We start from the raw sequence: 22,801 nt of genomic DNA, 5'->3' as shown, positions 1-22,801 counted from the left end.
CTCACCACATCCATAAACCTGCTCCTTGGTCTTCCTCTTTTCCTCCTTCCTGGTGGCTCCATCCTCAGAATTCTCCTACCAATATACCCCATGTCCCTCCTCTGCACATGTCCAAACCATCTCAATCTCGCCTTCCTCACCTTGTCTCCAAAACGTCCTACATGCGCTGTCCCTCTAATAAACTAATTTCCAATCCTGTCCATCCTCGATACTCCCAACGAAAATCTCAAAATCTTCAGCTCTGCTACCTCCTGCTCCACCTCCTGTCTTTTAGTCAATGCCACTGTCTCTAAACCGCACAACATGGCAGGTCTCACCACAGTCCTATAAATGTTAGCATACAGTAAATGTTAAAGTTTTCTGTATGGAAACTGACAGAAGGAGTTTCTACTTTCAGTGCTTAGTGATAATCCCAGGTAAAGTGAAGTATTTTACTTGAGGAAAATCTTCAGGAATATAAAGAATGTGTGCTTGGCAGTTTTTCAGTACAAATCTGCATATTTTTTTTTTTTGCATCAAAAAAAGTTTGACTTATGTTCAGTTGCTATGATATAAAAGGAATAAAACATTCTGATTTTTTTAGCATGTCACATGATGTGCTTGTGAGTCCATAAAAGCTCTAAAGAACTTTGACCATAGTTTGACTCCCCCCCTACATACATGCATGGGGTGTTAAGGTACACCCCATGCATGCATTTTTTTATGTTTTGCATTTACTGTAATTGAAGCGAACCGTGACATAAAAACACGGTACGTACCGAACCGTCAATTATGTGTACCGTTACACCCCTAATGGGTGCACATCCTTTCTCTCTTACCTCTGTCACTGCCTGTATGGATGCGCCATGTTTCAGCAGCAACTCCATCACTTTGATCCTGTTCTTCTTGCAGGCGATGTGAAGTGGCGTGAAACCATTCTAAAAAAGCGAAAACATCAGAAAATCAGAGCAGGGCAGCATCACTGAGTTTCTACCTTACACGCAGCAGTTTACTATATTACTTTACCCTTCAGATAGGTGAAATCCAAGCTGTATTTCTCAGGCTGAACGGAAAAAGCTGCACCTCTACTGTTGCAAGGTTTGCCAAACTCTTATTTCTACAGTTTCCTTTCAGTTTGTTCCCTTTCCCTCCCCCGTACAGTGAACTTCAGCGGCACACCCATTCTTTTTCAATTACTTAAGAGCATGACAGCATGCTCTCCAACTCTCAGCCAAGTGTGTGCATGTGTGTGTGTGTGTGTGTGTGTGTTTGCATCAGTGTATGTTTTACAAATTTCCATGGTGCTGTTTAAGCATGCTGAGTGTATCATATACATATGTCTTTGCAAAAAGTTTTCTTACATTTCAATGATAAGCTTCAGACATGAAGTGTGCATTCAGCCGTGAACACACCTATTCTTTACACTAAAACTAGTAAATTATGGAGGCCCGAAAAACTGTAAATGAAAAAGGTTTGAACTCATTCCCTTTATCTGAAGGCATATTACTCATGGACTAAACGTGTATCCAAAGTACTTCTGTTAGTAAAAAACTCCTTATAGTGTATAATGTATTATATTCAGAGCTGACTTCAGTATCAAATGTAACTGCAGATTTACAACCTTTTTAGATATCGAGGGACAGTTACGGGCATGAGGGGTGGAGTTTGAGTCATACAGATATATTTTTTCCAGGTTATGTGTAATTCTGAATTTAATCCCAAGCACATATTTCTTACACAGAGTTGGCTCGAGCAATATTAAACCCAGGACTAGTGTCTGACACTATGATCTACTGCCTGTCTTCAATATGTCTTGCTGAAATTCATGTTTTTGGCTGTAAATACAAACAAAATGGTGCAGGGAATAACATTTGAGAAAAGTGTTAAATATGACATTGAAATATGACTTTAAACTGCACAGGTTTCTTTTTTTTGCAAAAGAAAGTCTGAGTAAGCACAATTGTAATTGGGGAGACTGCTTATTTTTGAGAATAAGACATTTTTATTATATATATATATATATATATATATATATATATATATATATATATATATATATATATATATATATATGGCCGTTCAGCTTCTCCTACAAAACCATAGGAATGATGGCTTTACAATTGACTGCATTAAAAGAACAAAATCATTGGCATTAATTTATTACTATGATGTTGAATTATTGAATGAAACTGTGATTAAAAAACCTGAAAATTATCATGATCTCATGGCCTCAATTTAGTATGTTGTGTCTTAATTGAGTTGTAGTTAAGTTGCAATTAGTTTACAATTATCGTAATACAAAATAATTGAATGTGCTCGATCATGTGCTAGTTTAGAGGCTGCTGAATAATCATTGTGAAAGCCACATAATTATAAACTAGAACTACTGAGGTAGCAATATATTTTTCCAATAGACTGATATTAGATGTTTATTTCAATATTCACTGTCTTCTCGTTCACATATCATTGTATCATTACTATTTGTATGTAAATTTTGCATTTGATAGCAATTTTTGGAAATATATTAGCATTTTCTATCCCTGATTTTTTCATGTATAAAGGAAAATCTTTGTGCTTCTACTTAAAAAAATCAACCCCAGAAGTGTGACGTGCAAGTTATTTGCATAATCTGAATAATGAATCCAAAAAAATTCACTTAAGTGTCAAATTCTAAATACAGGCAATACAATTCACCACCTCTGAATCAAACAGGAAATGTCCTTATTACAGTCAGTAATGCAATTTTGGGCCACCCCAGGTTCTAGTAGCTTAAAATAGCCAAATGTTATATTTTTTCTCCACATGAATGTTCAGTTTTTGCTGTACTCTTAAGTGCTACGCACCAGTGCTTTGGCATTTGGGTTCGCCTTCTTGTCCACAATGACCTTTGCCACTTTGTAGTGCCCACAGTGGGCTGCCACATGCAGCGCCGTCAGGTAATCGTTGGTGACGTCATCTACAGGTACGTCATGATGCAGCAGAAGCTGTACACAGTTAAGGTGATCTCCCTGCGTGGCCATATGCAGCGGCGACAGTCCATTCTGTACAACATAGTTAACAAGCCTTTAAACATTTCTGCTGTGAAAGATAAATCGGTATTGGGTAACTTGTGAAATCCCAATTTTATAAATAAAGCATGCTGCACTGTCACATTTAAGAGTACTGTAGCAAAGGGAACAGAGCACAGTGTACACCACTTAATGACTGCACTACATCAGTGCGTGATGAATCATTACTTTAGTCTTGGACAGAATGTGAGCTCCTCGGTCCAGCAACATCTCCACAACTTGCTCATGGCCACTTCTGGCTCCACAGTGGAGTGGAGTAAGGCCATCCTGCATGTTAAATGAAAAAAACACAAGCATGTTAGAATCAAAGTGGAAGAACTGACTTCTTCAAAAACCTTATCCAAATCTTTTGTACAAAGCTCTCAGCAAAATCCAGTAAAATATACTGGGAAAATAAATAAATACGACAGCTGCTCGTAACTTCTACACAACGGTAATGTCAAACACATGCTGCCCTGAAGTACCATGGTTCTAGAATAATTTAGCAATGATTATACAGTATCTCACAAAAGTAAGTACACCCCTCACATTCCAGCAACCATTTTATCATATCTTCTCAAAGGACTATACTCTAGTATTGAAACTTGGATTTTTTTTGAGTATTCAATGTGCAGCTTGTATAGCAGTACAGATTTACTGTCCTCTGAAAATACAACCATTATTGTCTAAATAGCTGGCAACAAAATTGAGTACACACTTAAAAAAACGTTTGCCTAATTCACTTTTTTTTTTCTCGAGTTTATTTGGAGCAATGGAGCTCACTAAGCTAAATGCAAGGCTTTTTACTTAGGACACAAAAAAAACCTGCATAAGGAAATCCTATCACATTAATACCATTAAAGCAAAAGTGTAGTCTTGTGGTGTTTGACTTTCAAACTGGCTTCAAAAAGTCTGCTTCTTCGTACAGTCTGTTTTCGACACCACTCGACAAGCCGACGCATTTTAGTGCAGCATTAGTGCTACTAAGAAACAATCTGTTCCATTTAGAATGCAGCATATGGACAACCCTCTTCTATAATTCCTTAAATTGGACCTGTTCCAAACTTTGGAAAGAAAACATATTTTGGTAATAATCTAAAGATTTAATATGATAATATTATGATATGCAAGAATTGTATTGGCTAAGGGTGTGTATCAGCAAGAATGCATCACAATGCAAGGACTGCTATACAGTATTTTGCGATACTTTGACATAGTGTAAACAAAGCGATATATAGTGGAATATTTTTTATTGTGTGAATAGGATAGAATTTTATAATCAGTCATTAAGATGCCACCGTATGCAAACCTTAACAAAAACCTACCTTTACCTGAACACAGTGTGATGTGTATTTGCATTAATTACATCTAAAATATTACTGCTTACCTTAGCCCCTTAAACCTACGCATACAATGAAACCTGTGCCAGCCTTAAACATAAAATTGCATATTGCAATACATGGAGACAATTAGTATCGCTGCACCTAAAATGGTAATAAAAAAATAAAAATAAATTTTAAACATATGCACATAGTCGTTAAAGACACCTAATGTAAAGTAGGATTGATGATGATGATGATGATTATAGTTTATTATTAGTATTACTATTAGAATTAGGCTAATAGTAAAAGCATGATCTGCGCACTAACAAGTGTTTTATGTCTAAAAGCGTAAAAATGCAGAGTTTGTGTATACATCACTGCTCTTTAAGCCACAATTTATCTGGTTCTAAGTGTGTGACAGCGTGCGCATAGATGGGCACAGGTTAGGGCCATTTTTAATGCCATTTTATCATATTCCTGTGTAAAAAACAAACCGCACAGTAACCCTAGTTCTGGTGGTAACCCTATACCCATAATAGTTTTTACAGCAGCGCCCCCAGAAAACAGGTGGATATTAACACTAAAATTAGCTGTGTGCCCTTATGCTAGTACTTCCTGTGGTCGGGATATAAACCCAAAACAAAACAACTGCAATCAAAACTGCAACTGCAAAAAACTATATATATTTTTTAAATATCGATATTGCGTTTTTGAGAATCAATACAGTATCTCTAAACAAAATATCACGATGCTTACATGTATCGACATATTCTTACACCTCTAGTATTGACATGTCTATATATACCAGCCAATTTAATTTGTATCTTTATTTATACTGTTTAAAAGCATGGCCTCACTTTCAATTGGTTAAATAAGTAAACAAGAATTAGTTTGGTGGCACCACAGGTGGCTCTGACCTTCGTTTTGGCATCGATGCGTGCTCCTCGTTCCAGCAGCAGCTTGACCATGTTGCTGTTTCCTCTCTTCGATGCCACATGGAGAGGAGTGATGTCATTCTGCAATGGTTTAGAACAACAAATGATATGATTTGAGAATGATTTCTTCTATTATAAGGGAACAGTGGACCCCAAAGCATTTTTTTTATCTATTGTAATGCATGATTTTTATTTTTCTATAGTGCCCTATATTTTTTTATAGAACAATGTCGATGAATCAAACAGTGACATTGGGTTTCAATACATTTTGTCCACCAGTGTTGATTGTTTCTATAACGTATACCAAAGTCAAGTACCATTACGATACCTCTAGTAACTGTAGTAACACCACCCCCTAGTGACAGCTCTACACCATATTACCATGCACGCACACACACACACACACACACACACACACACATATGAGAATACATTCCCAGTCAAAACAGAATATATCTTTAAAAAAAGCAGTCACAACATGACACACATGCTGTCATCCACTGATGCTATGTAATCGTGACAACATTTGATCAATCCTGCAGTAGAAAATCCTACATGAAAGCTCATTAGTATGCATGAATGGCAAATAAAAGATGTTTTGAACATCTACTACATAATGTGATCTTTTTTCTAAATCGGATTGGTACACGGTTACTTATAATCTGACCACACTCTATTCTGGGCCATGTTTTCAATTCAGCAAATGGTAGCATGCTATGTTTACTCCTTCCTGCAGTCTAAACATGACCTTTCGTATTACATTTAGCTGTAGAGTAAACTCAAACCTGTATGTAGCTGTGTAAGTGTGCAGGGGGTGTAACAGCAGTGTACACAAGCACATGTGCTATACTATAGCCCTATATATGTATATAATGCATATGCAAGGGCAGGTTATGTCTGAGTCACACCCAGTTTTCTCATTCGACAATAAACAAAAGAAGACAAGGGTATTTTAGGTTGAAATAAGACAGTCTTTAAAATCCTGTTCAAAGAACATTGAACATCTATGGCTATGTTTAAAAGTGAAAGTAAGAGCATTTCCACATTCAAAGGTAACTCAAGGGATTGGGACTAAACTGCTGTGTAGCCTTAAGAAAACCACTTATCAGTGAAGCTAATCGGTAAAAAAGGCTTCACTTTGCTAGGCAGCATAAAGATTGGACTCTGGATCAATGAAAGAAAGTCATTTGGTCTGATAAGTCCAGATTTACTCTGTTTCAAAGAGATGGTCGCATCAGGTTAAAAAGAAAGGCGAATAAAATGATGCACCCATCCTGTCTAGTGCCTACCGTACAAGCCTGTGGGGGAAGTGCTATGATTTGGGGTTGCTGCAGTAGGTCAGGTGTAGGTTCAACAACGTTATAAGGCCAAAGAATGAGGTCAGCTGACTACCTGAATATACCAATTGACCAGGTTCTTCCATCAATGGATTTTTTCTTCCCTGATGGCAATGCCAGGACTCATCGGGCTCAAATTGTAAAAGAGTGGTTAAGGGAGCATGAGACATAATTTTCACACATGGCCACGACAGTGAGAGTCCAGACCTTAAGCCCATTAAAAATCTTTGGGATGTGCTGGAGAAGACTTTGTGCAGTGGTCCGACTATGGTTTTATGCATATAGAAAAGGGTGGAAAGATTAATAGGTAGGTGGTTTAGTGTGTTATTATGCGCATAGTTGGATAGGTAGATTCCGTGAGAGCAGGTAGGTGGTTTGGTAGGCATGTTCAGACCAGTGGTTGGGCAGGTATGTGGTTCTATTATTGGTTTAATGCTTAGTACAATAGGTGTTTGAGTAAGTAAGCTGGGTGAATAGATAAATAGGTGGATAGGTAGATGGGAAGGTACATACAGTTCCTAGGTACAATGTAGGTACAATGGTAGGAATTTGGTGGGTAGCCGCATGCTTCCATAATTGATTCCATTTATCCTATGCAGAAAGAAAATACATTTGATGTCATGAGGTCTTACTCTGGCTCTGAAGTCCACGGCGGCACCACGGTTGAGGAGCAGTGTAGCCACGTTGATGTTGCCATAGTGTGCGGCAATGTGCAGAGGGGTGAAGCCACTCTGCAAGAGTCAAAGCCAGAACACATGGGGTCAAGACTTTATTCACACATACCTCCTATAATCCCAAACCACAAAAAAAACAGACAAAACCAGGCGAAATCCAGCCAGCCTTTCACAGATGCACTGAGCCAGGAGAAGCTGCACGTCCTTCAAACAAACCTCTTCACACCAAAGTAAGAAGCTACTCACTATGAATTTAAATCCAGAAATGTCTCATGTTTGGCCGAATGATAATACAGTTATTGATTATCTATAAGTGGTGTGGGTTGCCAATAAAGGACGTTTGCTCCTTCAAGGTTTCAGACCTTGACCTTCACCGAAACACCAGCCCTAGAGACAGACATAAAACTGTTATGGAATCCTAGCTCCATGCATCTGGAGATTGCATTGGATCATGCATGTGAGTCCACAATGCAGAGCACCATAGTGGCACCTAATAAAAATTTCTTACATGCCAAGAACACATTATTCTTATTATATACATCTAATGGCATTTACCTTTTATCTATAACCAAATATTACATAAATTGCTAAAATTGTATAAAAGCTTAGTAACCTTTGCTGCTTTCTGCAGATCATTTTACAACAACTCATTCAATATAACGCTATCTGGAAAAAAACAGCAAGTGATAGGATAGTGCAGTAAATCTGTGAGCTTATTAACTTGGAAGAATTTTCAGTGGTGTTAGTGAGCAGCAGGGAGGTGAAAGTTGGTGAGTCTGACACGTGAGTTAGGGTATTTAAGTAGAGTATATACCAGACGTTAAGGCGTTTATAAAATAACTAATGTCTGGGAGAAAGACCACATCTGAAGCTTCACTTCTGATCTAAATTTAAGTTCTTTCCAATAGTCCTTACTAACTGTAATTTAGTCACACTTTTAATAGCAAAACAAATCTTCAGTCCACTTGCAAGGTACTTCATTAGGTACACTTATGGTGCAATCATCTGCATACTTACAAGACTGACCTTCCATAATGGTCCAGTTGTATGGGCAATATATACAGTAGATATATATGGGTAATATATGTGCAATTACACACCATAGCTCATACATGGCTTTTCGCAATAGATCAGCCTTTATTAGCTATACAATCGCGAAATTGTATAAACCCAGGAGCTCAATGTCTGGAAATGGAACAATAAAATAATAAATTATAACATCAGATGACTAGAAAAAAAAATAGCAAGTGGGAGATAATGTTTATATGTATTTGTAACTTTTCATAACGTTTCATATATTTCATATATACACCTGAAACAATTTATCCACATCCCTAATCCCCAACTATTTCCTCTACACTATCCAGCAATTTCCCCATCAATTCCAAACATCTTCAGCCTCAGCTGTGGTTTTCCTCTTCATACCACTCTTCCGTTTTTGAAGCCCACACATTGCTGTGAGTCTGCTTTGCTATGGGTTTACTGCAGTTGGAAAAGTGAAGCACACAGAGTGGGAAAGGGTGATGCGATAACAGGAAGCAGCCAAAGCGTGAGCAGAAGAATGGTGTAAATTCGCTGCACATATATATATGTATATATATACCTCTGTGGTTCTATTCACCATCATCTATGGCAGCGCATACCCATGGGCCCGAGAAGGGAGGAGAGAACGGCACGGTTAGTGTATCACAGACTCACAATGGTACCGATGAAAGCTGCTTCATGGTTGAGGGGATAGTCACAAAAACATGAAAAACAGACCAGAACAAAAACACAACCACAACACGCCACGAACACACCACAATAGCTCAACTGGATGGTGCGTAAAAAAAATCTGCACGCTACTAACAGCACTTGCAAGGTTTCCTTTAGTGCTGCTATCTCCAGCAAGGCTACATAGAATAGAAGTGTTTTGTATTTTTAAAACAATCAATACATCTAGATATTACGTACGTAGATAGCAATTTTCAGTAATCGTATTAATGTTACATGTTGGAGAAGCGATAAACAGCGATGTGAAGCACCATCAAGTTCCAAAGACACGTGATAAGCATCGAGTGTGTGAGGTGGAGTGCACATTAAGGTCACCTTAGACTCTACGTCAGCGTTGTGGTCGTTCTGGAGCAGCAGAGCCGCAGCTTTGGTGTCATCTTTGCGGGCGGCGATGTGGAGCGCAGGAAGACGTACTTTCCCTTTCGTGTCGTTCTCCAGGAGCAGAGAGACTACCTGATCATGGCCTTGCTGCAGTGCTACAGCCAATGGAGTGAAGCCATCCTACACACACAAACACACATATACACCATGGCATACTGAAGAAAAAGAACATGAGCAGTACTTTGGGTTAATACTGTAATCTTGCATACTAATAGACATGCATAATATTTTGGGTAAGTCCACTAATATTATTAATATTAATATTTTCATAACTTGAACCACGGCCCATTCACTACTTATAAACCAATCCAAATGTTAATCCAGCAGTTTGTGTCCTACATAACACGGTGCTACGTAAGCAACTCCTGAGTCAACTTCTAATTATAAATCATCACGGCCCGATCTTTTTTTCCCCCCTACTTCTCAAATCTTGGTCTTGCTCAATTTTAACATTCATTCTTCTGAAGTACTTCAAAAGCTTCAAGCAACTTATCTGCATAATGTGTTGTGTTTGAGTTCGTTGGCTAAGAATGTGTAGAAACGGCTAATACATCTTTAAGCACTCTTAAACCTCAAATACACACACGTCTGTCTTACAATCCTTATAAAGACTCATCCGGTCACATAATTATTCATGCAGTCATAATTAATGGTTTGACAAAACCATAATTCAACCCTAACTGTGGCAGTGGGAGCGTGGCCAAGCGCTGGTTTGTGAATGGAGGGCTGAGACAGGGGTATAAAATGGTAACATAATCTGTGTCCTCTGTTGCAGTGAGCGACAGAATGGATAAAAAGAGGCAACGGAATGAAGCCATTCTTTTTGTTGACCACCTGCCGCAAGCCACCCATTTCTTTCTCCCTGAGCCTATGAGCTTTCCACACTAACATTAGGCTCAGCAACCAACAGGATTTTGATTACAGCTAAAAAATTTTGTGTATAAATGCCATTTTTCTCATTGTGATAATTGTCAAGTCGAATCTGTCCTGATATTTGAGTTGATCTTGACTTGACTCTTGACTTGAATTGATATTTCTATCCTTGTCAAGGAATTTCATCCCTAACAACATAAAAACACATGCACAGCCTGACATTCTACACTCTTGCTGCATAAATAGTCTTATAACCTTTATCACCCTTGTGGGAAAAGAACTGAGAAGCCAGTTGGTTTAAAGTTCTCGTATCTGACCGATGACACAACAGCAACAGAAACATTTGTTTGCTCTCACTTCAGTTTGTGATCACAATATAGAGATTTACACCACAGTGATGTTTAGTTCTCAAACCTGATTGGTCATAAGGGATTGAGTGATTGAAAAGCAGCTCTGCAAATAACAGGTTTGTATACCTGTGTTTGTTCTAATATGGTTTTGTTTTTACAGTAACCATTTACTCAAGACTTGAATATTGATGGTGCCTCATAAAGACAGCCTGATTTTTGATACAGTTAGTTTTAAGTGAGGTTTATTCAGGATTTATGAAAGGAAGTAAAGCTGACTTTTGAATTATAATTTCATGGCTTGCTATTTTCATCCAAAACGTAAAAAAAAACAACTAATATTTATAGCTGCATGAATGTAAGTGATAACTTTTTTTTTGGGTACTTTGCCTAAGGTTATATGCAACTAAAGACATATTAGTAAATCTTTTTAACAGCCTGCTAATACATGCATTTGTGTGTATGTGTGTGTGTGTGTGTGTGTGTGTGTGTGTGTGTGTGTGTGTGTGTGTGTGTGCTCTATGTACCTCTGTGGCAATGCTCTGGCTGGAGCCGTTATCCAGCAGAAAGCGGACCACATCGAGATGATTCTCCTGCGCCGCCATGTACAGTGGCGTGAAGCCATTCTGAAAAAACACAGTCAAATCTTGGTTTACATTTTGTCATTTTTTTAATTGTTTTTATATAAAGATATATGCAGTAGCATAGACTTTATTAGATCATTCATATTCAACACAAGCAAGAATGAAGGAAGACACTGGTGTAATATTTCAACATACACACTATTGTTCTTTTATTAAATGTTAATGCAAAGATCTGTACTTTCAGTTGCTTTAAAACTTCAGTGATCAAAAACCTTCTTTTACACTTAATGACTCTTTAATATAGGAATGCTGCTGTTTAGTCTTCTTCAATTCTGTGAATCAACAGCACAGTGCACGTGTTCTAATCACCTGTCACTGAGGAAATGACAGATCATATTGTTAGGAACATTTCCAGTAAATTCGCCTTATTAAAACGAGGCTGCTGGATACTCCGAGACGTCACACTGCCTCGGAAGATCCATCAGCTGTTCTGCAGTCACACCGAGTCATTTAAGGCCAAGCTGTCAGTATTACAAACCAAGCACTCATTACCAAGCCAACCACGTAGCAATGCAGCTAGTGATATAGCCCAGCCCAGCATGGAGAGATAGAGAATCTCTGTCTTATATGTGAGTGTGTGCTAAACAATCACTTTGCTCATTACAGGTAGTCATTTGTTTGCCTATGGCAATGTAGGCTGTTTAGATGGCTAATGGAAAAAATATTTACAGGAGCCACCTCAACAGTGCCTGCTACAGGAGGAAAGTCAGAATCCCACTTGCTACAGAAAACAAATATCTGTATATAATGGTAAAGAGGGGGAAAAGTCTTAATTTTTATTTATGAATTGCACTCCATAAAGGAAAACCTTCATAGGAAATAGAGAGGGTATCAATAACATAGGAAGTGCAATTGTTGAAGAAAACCCCTCGACACTCTAGTTCACATGCTAAAAGTTAATGCACCTGCATTAAGTGTACTTGCAAAACATATTCAAGAAATAAAGAAAAACTTGCAAGGTTACTTGAAGAAAAAGAAAAAAAAAAGCTACAGGAAGCACGTTTTAGGAGGTGCATTTGGAAAACAATTTGGAACACTATAAGAATGATGAAGCTCCACAGGAAGTAAGAAACACCACTAGAACATACACTCACCGGCCACTTTATTAGGTACACCTTACTAGTACCGGGTTGGACCCCCTTTTGCCTTCAGAACTGCCTTAATCCTTCGGCATAGATTCAACAAGGTAATGGAAACATTCCTCAGAGATTTTCATCCATATTGACATGATAGCATCACGCAGTTGCTGCAGATTTGTCGGCTGCACATCCATGATGCGAATCTCCCGTTCCACCACATCCCAAAGGTGCTCTATTGGATTGAGATTTGGTGACTGTGGAGGCCATTTGAGCCTCAGTTTCCTGTTCTTAGCTGTCAGAAATGTGGCCCCCGGTGTGGCCTTTTGCTGCTGTAGCCCATCCGCCTCAAGGTTCGATGTGTTGTGCGTTCAGAGATGCTCTTCTGCATACCTCGGTTGTAATGAGTGGATATTTGAGTTACTGTTGCCTTTCTATCAAGCTCGAACCAGTCTGGCCATTCTTATCTAAACTCTGGCATCAACAAAGCATTTGCGCCCACAGAACTGCCGCTCACTGGATATTTTTTCTTTTTTGGACCATTCTCTGTAAACCCTAGAGACGGTTGTGCGTGAAAATCCCAGTAAATCAGCAGTTTCTGAAATACTCAGACCAGCCCATCTGGCACCAACAACCATGCCACGATCAAAGTCACTTACATCACCTTTCTTTCCCATTCTGATGCTCGGTTTGAACTGCAGCACATTGTCTTGACCATGTCTACATGCCTAAATGCATCGAGTTGCTGCCATGTGAGTGGCTGATTAGAAATTTGCGTTAACGAGCAGTTGGAATAAAGTGGCCGGTGAGTGTATATTGCTAAATAAAAGGCCTCTGTAGGACATGCACTTGATAACAGAAGGAAATGCACTTTCTGAAAGAAGATCTGTACAGAAGTGCACTTGATTAAGAAGAAACAAGTCTATAGGAAATCCACTTGCTAAAGGAAACTCAAAAGTAAATACGAAAGGTAAAACATCTATAGCATGTCTATTGTTAATTAAAGAACGGCTCTGTAGGAAGTGCACATGCTGGAAAAAAAAACATCTACTTGTTAAAGACAAAATACCTCTACATGTACAACATGCACTACTTGTTAGAAAACTCGATCCAGTTTCCTGTTTTGAACCTGGCTCTTACCTGAGACTGTGCATTGACATTGGCTCCATTATTCACCAGCTCTCTGACCACATCAGTCTGCCCAGCCAGGGAGGCGATATGCAGAGCCGTGTTTCCTTTCTGTGGGCACAAACACACAAGCTAAATGTTTAATGCTTTCTATTTTTCTGCTAATAGCCACGCGGGTAGGAGCGGCCCACTAGTGCTGTCATTTCTCATTTACTTTCACAGCTTCCCGTATATAACATTCAATTTAATAAAGTTCTATGAGTTATTTTCATGACATATTTTCATGGCTCATATTAAGGTGTGGGGTGGGAATATGTGCTAGAAGGGATGCTAGTCCAAGCATCTACCTCTTGGCAAATCAGGAACAAAGAAGAACCCAGAGGAAAATCACATAATACTCCATACACAAGGGTTGTAACCTAATCTCTTTACTGATGTAGGGTACCTGGAGCTCTGAAACATTGACTGTACTCACTGCCTCCTCATGACACCCAGTTTTAAAGTTTCCTAATAATTTTTAAGTGCTTGTCTAGATTCTTGTGCTGAGGAGAATATGTTTTTTGTTGAGTATTGTATTGTCAGTAAACCCTTCTACTGCATTAGTGTCATCAGTCCCCTTGTAAAGCGCTATGTGAGCTAAACTAAGGTCGGGTGTAGGAGGAAGCAATCCGGGTTCCTCAATCATCTAAGAAATTCATCTTAACTATTCATTCGACTCATTTGATAAACGATGAAATAAAAGCAGTTTGTGGCAGAGAACTCAGACTGCTCAACCCTTATGTACTGACATATCAGCGTAATAAAACTGCTGTGTTCTGCTTGTGTTCGGTCCATTTGACAAAAAAAAAAAAAAAAAAGAAAGAGAATAAGAATACTGGCCAGTGATTATTAACAAACACGGAATTAAGCCATGAGGTTTTGAAAGTCTGTGCAATATCATTGTTATGGAAGGAGTTTTACTGAGAGACTATTTCCACAGCTTAAAAATGGCCTCTACGTTTTAGGAGTGTTGTCCATAACATTGAGTTTGGAAATTTGCAGAGGCAAAGCCACCGACAGCTGAACTCATTACGCTAGCCTCCAGTAATAAATGCTCTCACTGTAATATAAGGTGTGTGTGTATTGGTGAGAAGTGAATTTTCTCACAGCACCCTTTGTGCCTACCTTTGTTGCTGCATCCACGGAGGCTCCAAGTTTAATAAGCTGTGCCACCATCTCCACATGGCCTTCTTTGGCGGCGAGATGAAGAGCATTCAGGCCATTCTGAATGCACAGAGAAACAAACAAAAAGGTGAGGCTGTAGAATGTATTTACATTTGTCCTATATAATAATAATAATTTAATCATCAAAACCACTTGCTAGCTATTAATGAGTCTACACTGACAAGCAAACAAGTCTTTCGTATCATATTGCATACTTATGTACTATCCTGGACTGTTATTAAGTGAGTGTTGAATTTTTAAAAACCTCTCACTTTCATTTGAGCAGTCAGATTTGAACCTCAAGTAACAGACATAATCATAATGTGGCACTGTTTGTTTAGATTTTGGGATATAAAGCCAGCTAAATTCATCAGAATTACTTTTCCAGGCACCAGTTATAAACTGCAGTGATGTAGTTAAGGTTGAACAACTGGCAAATTAAAATGACAATTTCCCTTCACTAGCACTAAGTGACCCAAACCATTTCAAGGAAAAATTCCCCTGTGTAAAATGTGAGCACCATTGGTTTTACAAAAGTTGTTGTACAGAACAGCCCGAATATCCTGCAGAGAGCCATGAACTCAACTTCACTAACACTTTTGAAACACTGACTAAGCCTCAGACCTTCTCACCCAAAATCAGTACCTCACCTTACTAAATCTAATGTGGCTGAATGATCACACATCGCCACAGCTACGCCCCAAAATCTAGTGCAAAGCCTTCCCAAAGGAGTGCTGGTTATTACAATAATAATAGTTTCAGTAATAGTTCAGTACATTTAACATTTCATGCTGTGGAACATCTGCAGACAGTTGAGAAGTACACCTTCTAAATAACTAAACTCAATAGTGTTACGGTATAAAATTGCTCAAGTAATTATAAACTACTTGATTTAAAACAGTAGTGGCATGACCACTGTTACGACTAGTTACACTACAATGACACAGAGACACAATTTTTGGCGAGTTTGTAAAACAACAATGTTTACATTTTTCTTTTACACCTTAATGTTTAAGGTCCAGCTGTCCAACTGTTTTAGGCTTCAGTTTGAGGCTTTAGATATAATACACTACAGCAGGTCCTGATAATAACCATTCTCAAATTCTAACATTTATCTAGGAACTAACTGGTTTTATTTCCAATTCACTGATTTCTTGTCACTATTAGGCTTCCCAAAATTGAAAACACCAGCTTAAAAATTCACATATATACAGTATACAGAAATTCTTTCTAGATAGTTTTTGTCTACTTGCTATAACATCTTGTTGGATCTAGAAGCAGCAAAAGCTACGTGCAATTCCAGAAGGGATGAAGAAATAAATTTTAATTGTTTTCAGGGACTCGGTATGAAAAAGCTCTATGCCTGTCAGTGACTGGCAACGTGCACACTAGTGTCTAACAACCAACCACTATCAAATGCATAATTTAGAGCAGCGGTGGCCAACCGCATGCGGCTCTTTGGCTGGTTTCATGCGGCTCTTACGTTCATATCGAAGTTTGTGTTTTTTAATGTGTGTGTTTGCTTCGCTTGAGTTCAATACGGTATTTTTAAGACTTAAATGATCTTGCCCCTACTGGGAAACTTTGCGGTATTTTCATCTAACGCACATGCGCATTTGACGAAAATACCGTATTAAACTCAAGCGAAGTGAACACGCACATAAAAAAAAAAACACAAACAATGTCTGTGTTTTCTACGCTGAAACACGTGAAATCAAAGCATCGATCTGTTCTGAATGACACCCATGTGAAAGAATTGCTTCGAGTGGCAACAACGGAATACGAGGCAGATTTGAAGAGGATTGTTCAAGGCAAGGAATGCCAAAAGTCCCACTAAGTAACATGCATAGTAAAAGAAAAACGCTATTGTAAATTATTATATTTTTGTTTGTGGACTTGGTTAAACTAAGAGTTTGTGTGTGTGAGACAGTGCACAAATTGTTTATTGTTGAAAATGACTGTCCTGTGGTCTTAGAACTGTAGGAGTCAATTTCTGTCATTATGTTGGTGTGTGACATTTACAATAAATCTGGCTGAGCAGAGGTATGTGTGTGTGTGCGTGCGTGCGTGCATGCGTGCGTGTGTGCGTGCGTGCGTGCGTGTGTGTGTGTGTTAGAGGAAGGGATGGGTGATGTTCATGTGTGCCCATGTGTATGATGTGGCTCTTAGCGGTAACACAGTAAAAAAAATGTGGCTCTCAGTCTCTGACTGGTTGTCCACCCCTGATTTAGAGAATCTAAACAAACAAGCTCCAGTAACTAGCCTAATATTATTATAATTTTTTTTTTTACTTAAAAGGACCACTGACTAAAAGAGGTTTGCGAACCCCTGCTGTGCATAACTGTAAGGTATGAATTAACATACATCAGAAATTTCCCCACTGTGGGACGTATAAAGATATATCTTATCTTATCTTTGAAGTATTACATGCATAATGTCAATAGCAATTGAATTTATAATCTTATGAAAATTAAGTCATCCGTGAGAAAAAAAAGAAAGAAAAAAAAATTAATGCATTGGCACTTAAGGCTTCTGTAGGTAATCTATATGGACAAAAGTACTGGGATTCCTGTCTTTTCTAGCCATATGTAGTTCTTCCCAAAACTGTAACCACAAAGTTGGTATGAAACCGTAAAATTGTATGAAAAGCGATAGCATTAAATCGCCCTTTTATTCGCTTTGGGATGAATTTAAATGCTGACTGCACCTCATGCCTCCACACCCTACATCAATACCAGACTTTACTAACACCCTTATAGCTAAATGAGCACAAATCTCTCCAATCGCACTGCAAAATTTAGTGCAACGTCTTCCTTAAAGAGTGGATGATGGTATAACAAGCAAAAGGGGACCAAATGTGGAATGAGGGATTCAAAAAGCACATACAGATCTCATTGACCATGTATTGTATATCTGACAAATTTCTGTTTGAGGCTTTAGATATAATACACTACAGCAGGTCCTGAAAATAACCATTCTCAAATTCTGACATTTATCTAGGAACTAACTGGTTTTATTTCCAATTCACTGATTTCTTGTCACTATTAGGCTTCCCAAAATTGAAAACACCAGCTTAAAAATTCATATATACAGTATACAGAAATTCTTTCTAGATTGTCTACTTGCTATAACATCTTGTTGGATCTAGAAGCAGCAAAAGCTAAGTGCAATTCCAGAAGGGATAAAGAAATTAATTTTAATTGTTTTCAGGGACTCGGAAAAAGAATGAAAAAGCTCTATACCTGTCAGTGACTGGCAACGTGCACACTAGTGTGTTATAGCTAAATTACAATTTTATATAGGTTTTAAAGGGAACCTGGATGGTAAGATTTACTGAGCATCTTGAAGAATCTGCTATAGCTTTTTATTGCTTTAGACACTTGCTTGTCCCACTACATGCTATGACTGTTAGCTTCGAAATATATACTTATTTACATTCATGTGGTAATAAAAAAGGTAAATAAAGCCAGAATATATTTTTCTGTTGTATGGATCAGAAGTTCTTACCTAGTGGCTATATTATGTACTGTATAGTCTATGTTTCATAGTACGTCGAGCTTCAGTACAGCTTGATTTGTAAAAGCAAAGTATAACTGACCTGGTTGCAGATGTTGATTTCGACCCCAGACTTCAGGTAATCGAGGGCTTTCTCCAGGTTTCCAGCCCGGGCTGCTCGCAGATAGCTGGCATTGGTGTCAGTCTGCAAAACACAGACACACTCCATTTTACAAAACATCATTTCCAATAAAGAAACACGTACAGCAAACCCATGTCTGTTAGCCAGAAATCTTGATGCCTGGGAGAGAGAGATTGCTGTAAACTGTATGTATTTCTTATGCCAAATTTTAATCATATTATTTAACTATAACACGTTCTCTGTCACTGCCTGATGATGTAATAACGAATAAACACAAATATCACACAAACGCATAAGCTGTATGTTGATGATGTGTTAGGTTTTCTGTATATGATACCACACTCAGATTTTTCCACGAGCCCTCTGGTGCTTGTTACACATGCTGCCTGACATTTTTTTATAAACTGGAGCAGTGAGAGCTGGAAGATTGATGCAAGAGAAGCATTGGAAGCAAAGTACTATAAAAATGTCGACTGCTGAAAGACAATGGGATGGAAAGGACATATTTCTACAGGGGGATTTCCACTGCAATGAGATGAGCAAATGCACTGCAGATAGCCCAGATGAGCCCACACCCACACTGTGTAAAAAAAAAAAAAAGACAAGACTTTCCATGCTGCTACAGTACAATCTAGTGCATTAGTGGAAGATGATGCTCATATTGCATCAGGGAAAATCTAGTTTGTATTTCAACTTTGCAGGTAGAGCTCTGTACTAGAGACTGTAACGTTGTGAGTACAAATTCAAGATGAGCCCCCTGTTCCATTTGAGCTTAGATTGTTTTTTGACTCACACAAATAAGGAATTTGCCCAAAAAACGTGTAACAAAATGCTATCTTGTGACTGGAAAGAAATGTTAATGGGACTCAGCTTTATATTTACCGTACCATATATCATGTATCCCAACTGACTCTGGTCAATGGTCCATCATTATTTGGATCTTTCCAAGATTTTGCAAACATCTTTATAAAACGAGGCAAATAGTTAACCTCCATTTAACCCAGTATTGTACATCATTCTTCTACTTAACTAATAGCACAAATCCTCTGTTCAAATATGACTTCAGTAAAAATAAAAGTAATGATCTAGTGGAACTATACTTTTATTTATGCAATTTGATGCATCCATTCTTCTGCACACCTTAATTTTTTGAAAGGAGGGAGGTTTCTATTATTACAGACAAACATTAAGACCCGTATTTCACACACTATTTTTGCACAAAGTGGTAGCTCATTGGTTAAGAAGTTGGACTTCTGATCGAAAGATGGTGATCTCAAATCCCAGCACCTCAAAGCTGCCACTGTTGGCCCCTTGTGCAAGGCCCTTAACCCTCAATTGCTTAGATGTATAAATGAGATCATTGTAAGTTCCTCTGGATAAGGGCGTCTGCCAAATGTCATAAATGTAATGTAAAAAGCATGGAGTTATCCTGTGGTCTTGTACCAAGTTCTTATTTAAATGCAATTTATGTTTCAAAGTTCCCAGGAATTACATGCCTTTCTGGAATATAGTGGAGTTAAAAGTAAGATATTACACATTAAAATGTAGTGAAGTAAAAATAAATAACTTAAAAAAAAAAAGATTATCTTCTAAATTACAGTAAGAATAAAAAAAAAAACCTCTTCCTGTCTACCACAGGTTAAACCATATAAGATGCCAAATGGAACATAAGAAATAACACATAACAGGCTGTGCAATTACAATTAAATAATGCAGCCGTGGTGATGTGATGCAATTCGAGGTATAAGCTGGGTGCTGCCACCTTTTCAATGTATTATCATGTTCTGTAGTTTTATTCCACTTACACCACACTAATTTGTTAAACCTGCTGTCCGTTACAGCCAGAACTGCTTGCATTATAGTATGAAAACAATATACACTTAGTGACCAATCAGACTGAGACATTTTACCGCACTCTTGTAAAGGAGTGTACACTAGAGATGGACAAATTTTCAATGGATTAAATTGACCACAGAGCACATTAAGGCCCAGTCCTGTGTCCTGTATTCCTTAACCTAAACTAAAAAGCATCTTGATCCTCACCTGATAATGTCTGTGGTAATTAAATAATTTGTCTTTGACAAGAATACAGAAAGTGTTTGGATAAAGATTTAAACCGTGGTGTGGTTTTCTCAAAGTCACATGTATAAACGTTATCTGGCTAGTGTCCACATTTCCATTCAATTAATTTTGATTTGTATAGAGCTTTTAACAATGGATATTGTATCAAAGCAGCTTTACAGAGATAAAATGATTATAAAGTTGTATAAAAGAACGTATAAGTTCAATCCATATAGCAATATATATAACAATGCAACAATTTTTTAGTTTATCCCTAATGAGCAAGCCAGTGGCAAGGAAAAGTTCCCTGAGGTAGCATGAGGAAGAATGCTTAAGAGGAACCAGACTCAAAAGGGAAACCATCATTATCTGGGTGTTATCGAATGGCCATTCATTACAGTTTCACTGATGCCTGTGACTATTAGATATATTTATACCTGAGCAGATTTAGACACTACTATGCTCACTGTAATACATTATTGTTTCCATAGTAAACACATTAAAAAGTGCTTCTACAAAGTCAGGGGTCTCCAACACTTTTGTGTAACATATAAATCAGTTCGTACCATATGTACATTTGGATAGTGGCTTTTAAAGGGCAAAATTTCCCAGAAGTTTCTTGCAACCTGGTAGCAACTTATTTTACAGGACCAGGTGGTTGGGGACCTCTGACACTAAGAACTTGCTTCACGAATGTTTCACAAAAGTAAGCACAGCAATTAGTTTTAAAAAGTTAATTTTACTCATAGACTCTTAGAGGACAAGCTATATGTTATATGTTCTTACACTTACTGTGTATTACATGATCAGAATATTATTACACAGCATTTTCTGTTGAAAAGAAGAAATTCAAAGCTTTCTGGATGCACAAAATCTAATTCAGGACAAAAGACATGTATTTCCCTACATTATTTCTCGAATGGCATAAACAACTGCAGCGGCGAATATGAATACCCATTGGAAAGAGAACTGCAAGCTCGGAGTGTGTGTGTGTGTGTGTGTGTGTGTGTGTGTGTGTGTGTGTTTTGTGAAAGCAGTCGATGCTCGAAGCCCAGCGTTTTTGCATTGGGAACATTCTTTCCATTGCTGTACAGAAAAGCATCCACAAGGGTCGAGAGTGAGAAGGTGTGGCCTGTGGAAAGCCAGACAAACAAGCGAGTCAGCATGTACGAACACACACACACACACACACACAGAAAGAGAGGGTGGGGGGTGATCCGTGGTTGCTGCAGTGCTGTAACAGAGTAAAGATTACCGACACACCCTTTCACACATGAACACACACTACGACACTTTGCACCATACAACTAATGCACTCGTGTTTTAATCAAACTGTTCACTCCTATATCATATGCTTTTGTCTGCGCATTCTACAGTAAAGGTTGGTCCTCCGCAGTGTGTGGGTGTTCTTCCTTAAGTCAAGCATACTGCCTCTCTTTCTCTCTATCTTTCTCTAAGACAAGACTTATTCTTCTATTTTAACCTTTTATTAAAACCTATACTTTGTACAAATTCGTTTTTTTTCAGCCCAAAAACATGCAGATCGTGTAATGATTTTACTCCCAGTGAGTCATTTGCTGGACATAAGAGACAATAACAAAGCAGATTTACTGCTTTATGCATTTTCTGCATAAAAGAATAACAGTTATTACAAGGTTTATGCATGGATTCTGAGAGCAATGCCATTTTGCATTCAGTCTTCATTTGCTCTTATAATCCCCACTCATATGGAAGGATATTCCACTAGATTTTGGAATATGGTTATGGAGATTTCAGCATTCAGATTTTGTAAAGTCATATACTGATGGGGTGAGGAGGCCTATCTCAAAGATCACAAAGATTGGGATCGTAGCTCTATAACAGGCCACTCAAGATATTTCATCTCTCTCTCTCTCTCTCTCTCTCTCTCTCTCTCTCACACACACACATATTCACTAGTGTGGCTTAGTTGGACATTTCTTTCTGACCTTGTAATCTAATACATCCCAGAGCAATACAATGGCATTTAAGTGCAATGACTGGGCAGGCCAATCCATTTCAGATAACACTTCACCTGACTGTTTGCTTTCTAAATCCCACTTACAGAGCTTGGGTGTATACTTTGTGTCATTGTCTTGTTTACCGTCTTACATAAGTTCCTCTGTTACAACCATAACATTTTTAATTTGGACTCATCTGCTTACAAAACCTTTTTTTCATTTTTTATAATTTGGTGCATATGTAAGCAACCTGATTTTATTTTAGATTACACCATTTCGAACATATCAGGATGCAATAGCTAGAAGAACTATGTAAAAAAACAAAACTACCTTTTAAGAAAAAAAACTACCTTTTAAGAATATACATGTGGTATTATACATAAACAATTTTTCCAAGTATTAATC

General features: G+C 38.0%; 1 protein-coding gene across 1 annotated transcript in view; it reads right to left on the bottom strand.

Moving 5' to 3' along the window:
* The window catches only part of ank3b (ankyrin 3b), a 102,723-nt gene that overhangs the window by 55,061 nt on the left and 24,861 nt on the right, over positions 1–22,801 (bottom strand). The window contains 11 exon segments of the mRNA XM_046853623.1: positions 819–917; positions 2,823–3,020; positions 3,216–3,314; positions 5,266–5,364; positions 7,253–7,351; positions 8,898–8,921; positions 9,383–9,568; positions 11,196–11,294; positions 13,529–13,627; positions 14,681–14,779; positions 18,318–18,419. Of these exon segments, the coding sequence (XP_046709579.1) occupies positions 819–917; positions 2,823–3,020; positions 3,216–3,314; positions 5,266–5,364; positions 7,253–7,351; positions 8,898–8,921; positions 9,383–9,568; positions 11,196–11,294; positions 13,529–13,627; positions 14,681–14,779; positions 18,318–18,419 (1,203 nt within the window).

This window comes from Silurus meridionalis, chromosome 7, assembly GCF_014805685.1.
Source record: "Silurus meridionalis isolate SWU-2019-XX chromosome 7, ASM1480568v1, whole genome shotgun sequence".
Lineage (NCBI taxonomy): Eukaryota > Metazoa > Chordata > Actinopteri > Siluriformes > Siluridae > Silurus > Silurus meridionalis.
The sequence above is the reverse complement of the archived record's forward strand: the minus strand, read 5'-3'. Positions and strand labels throughout refer to the sequence as shown.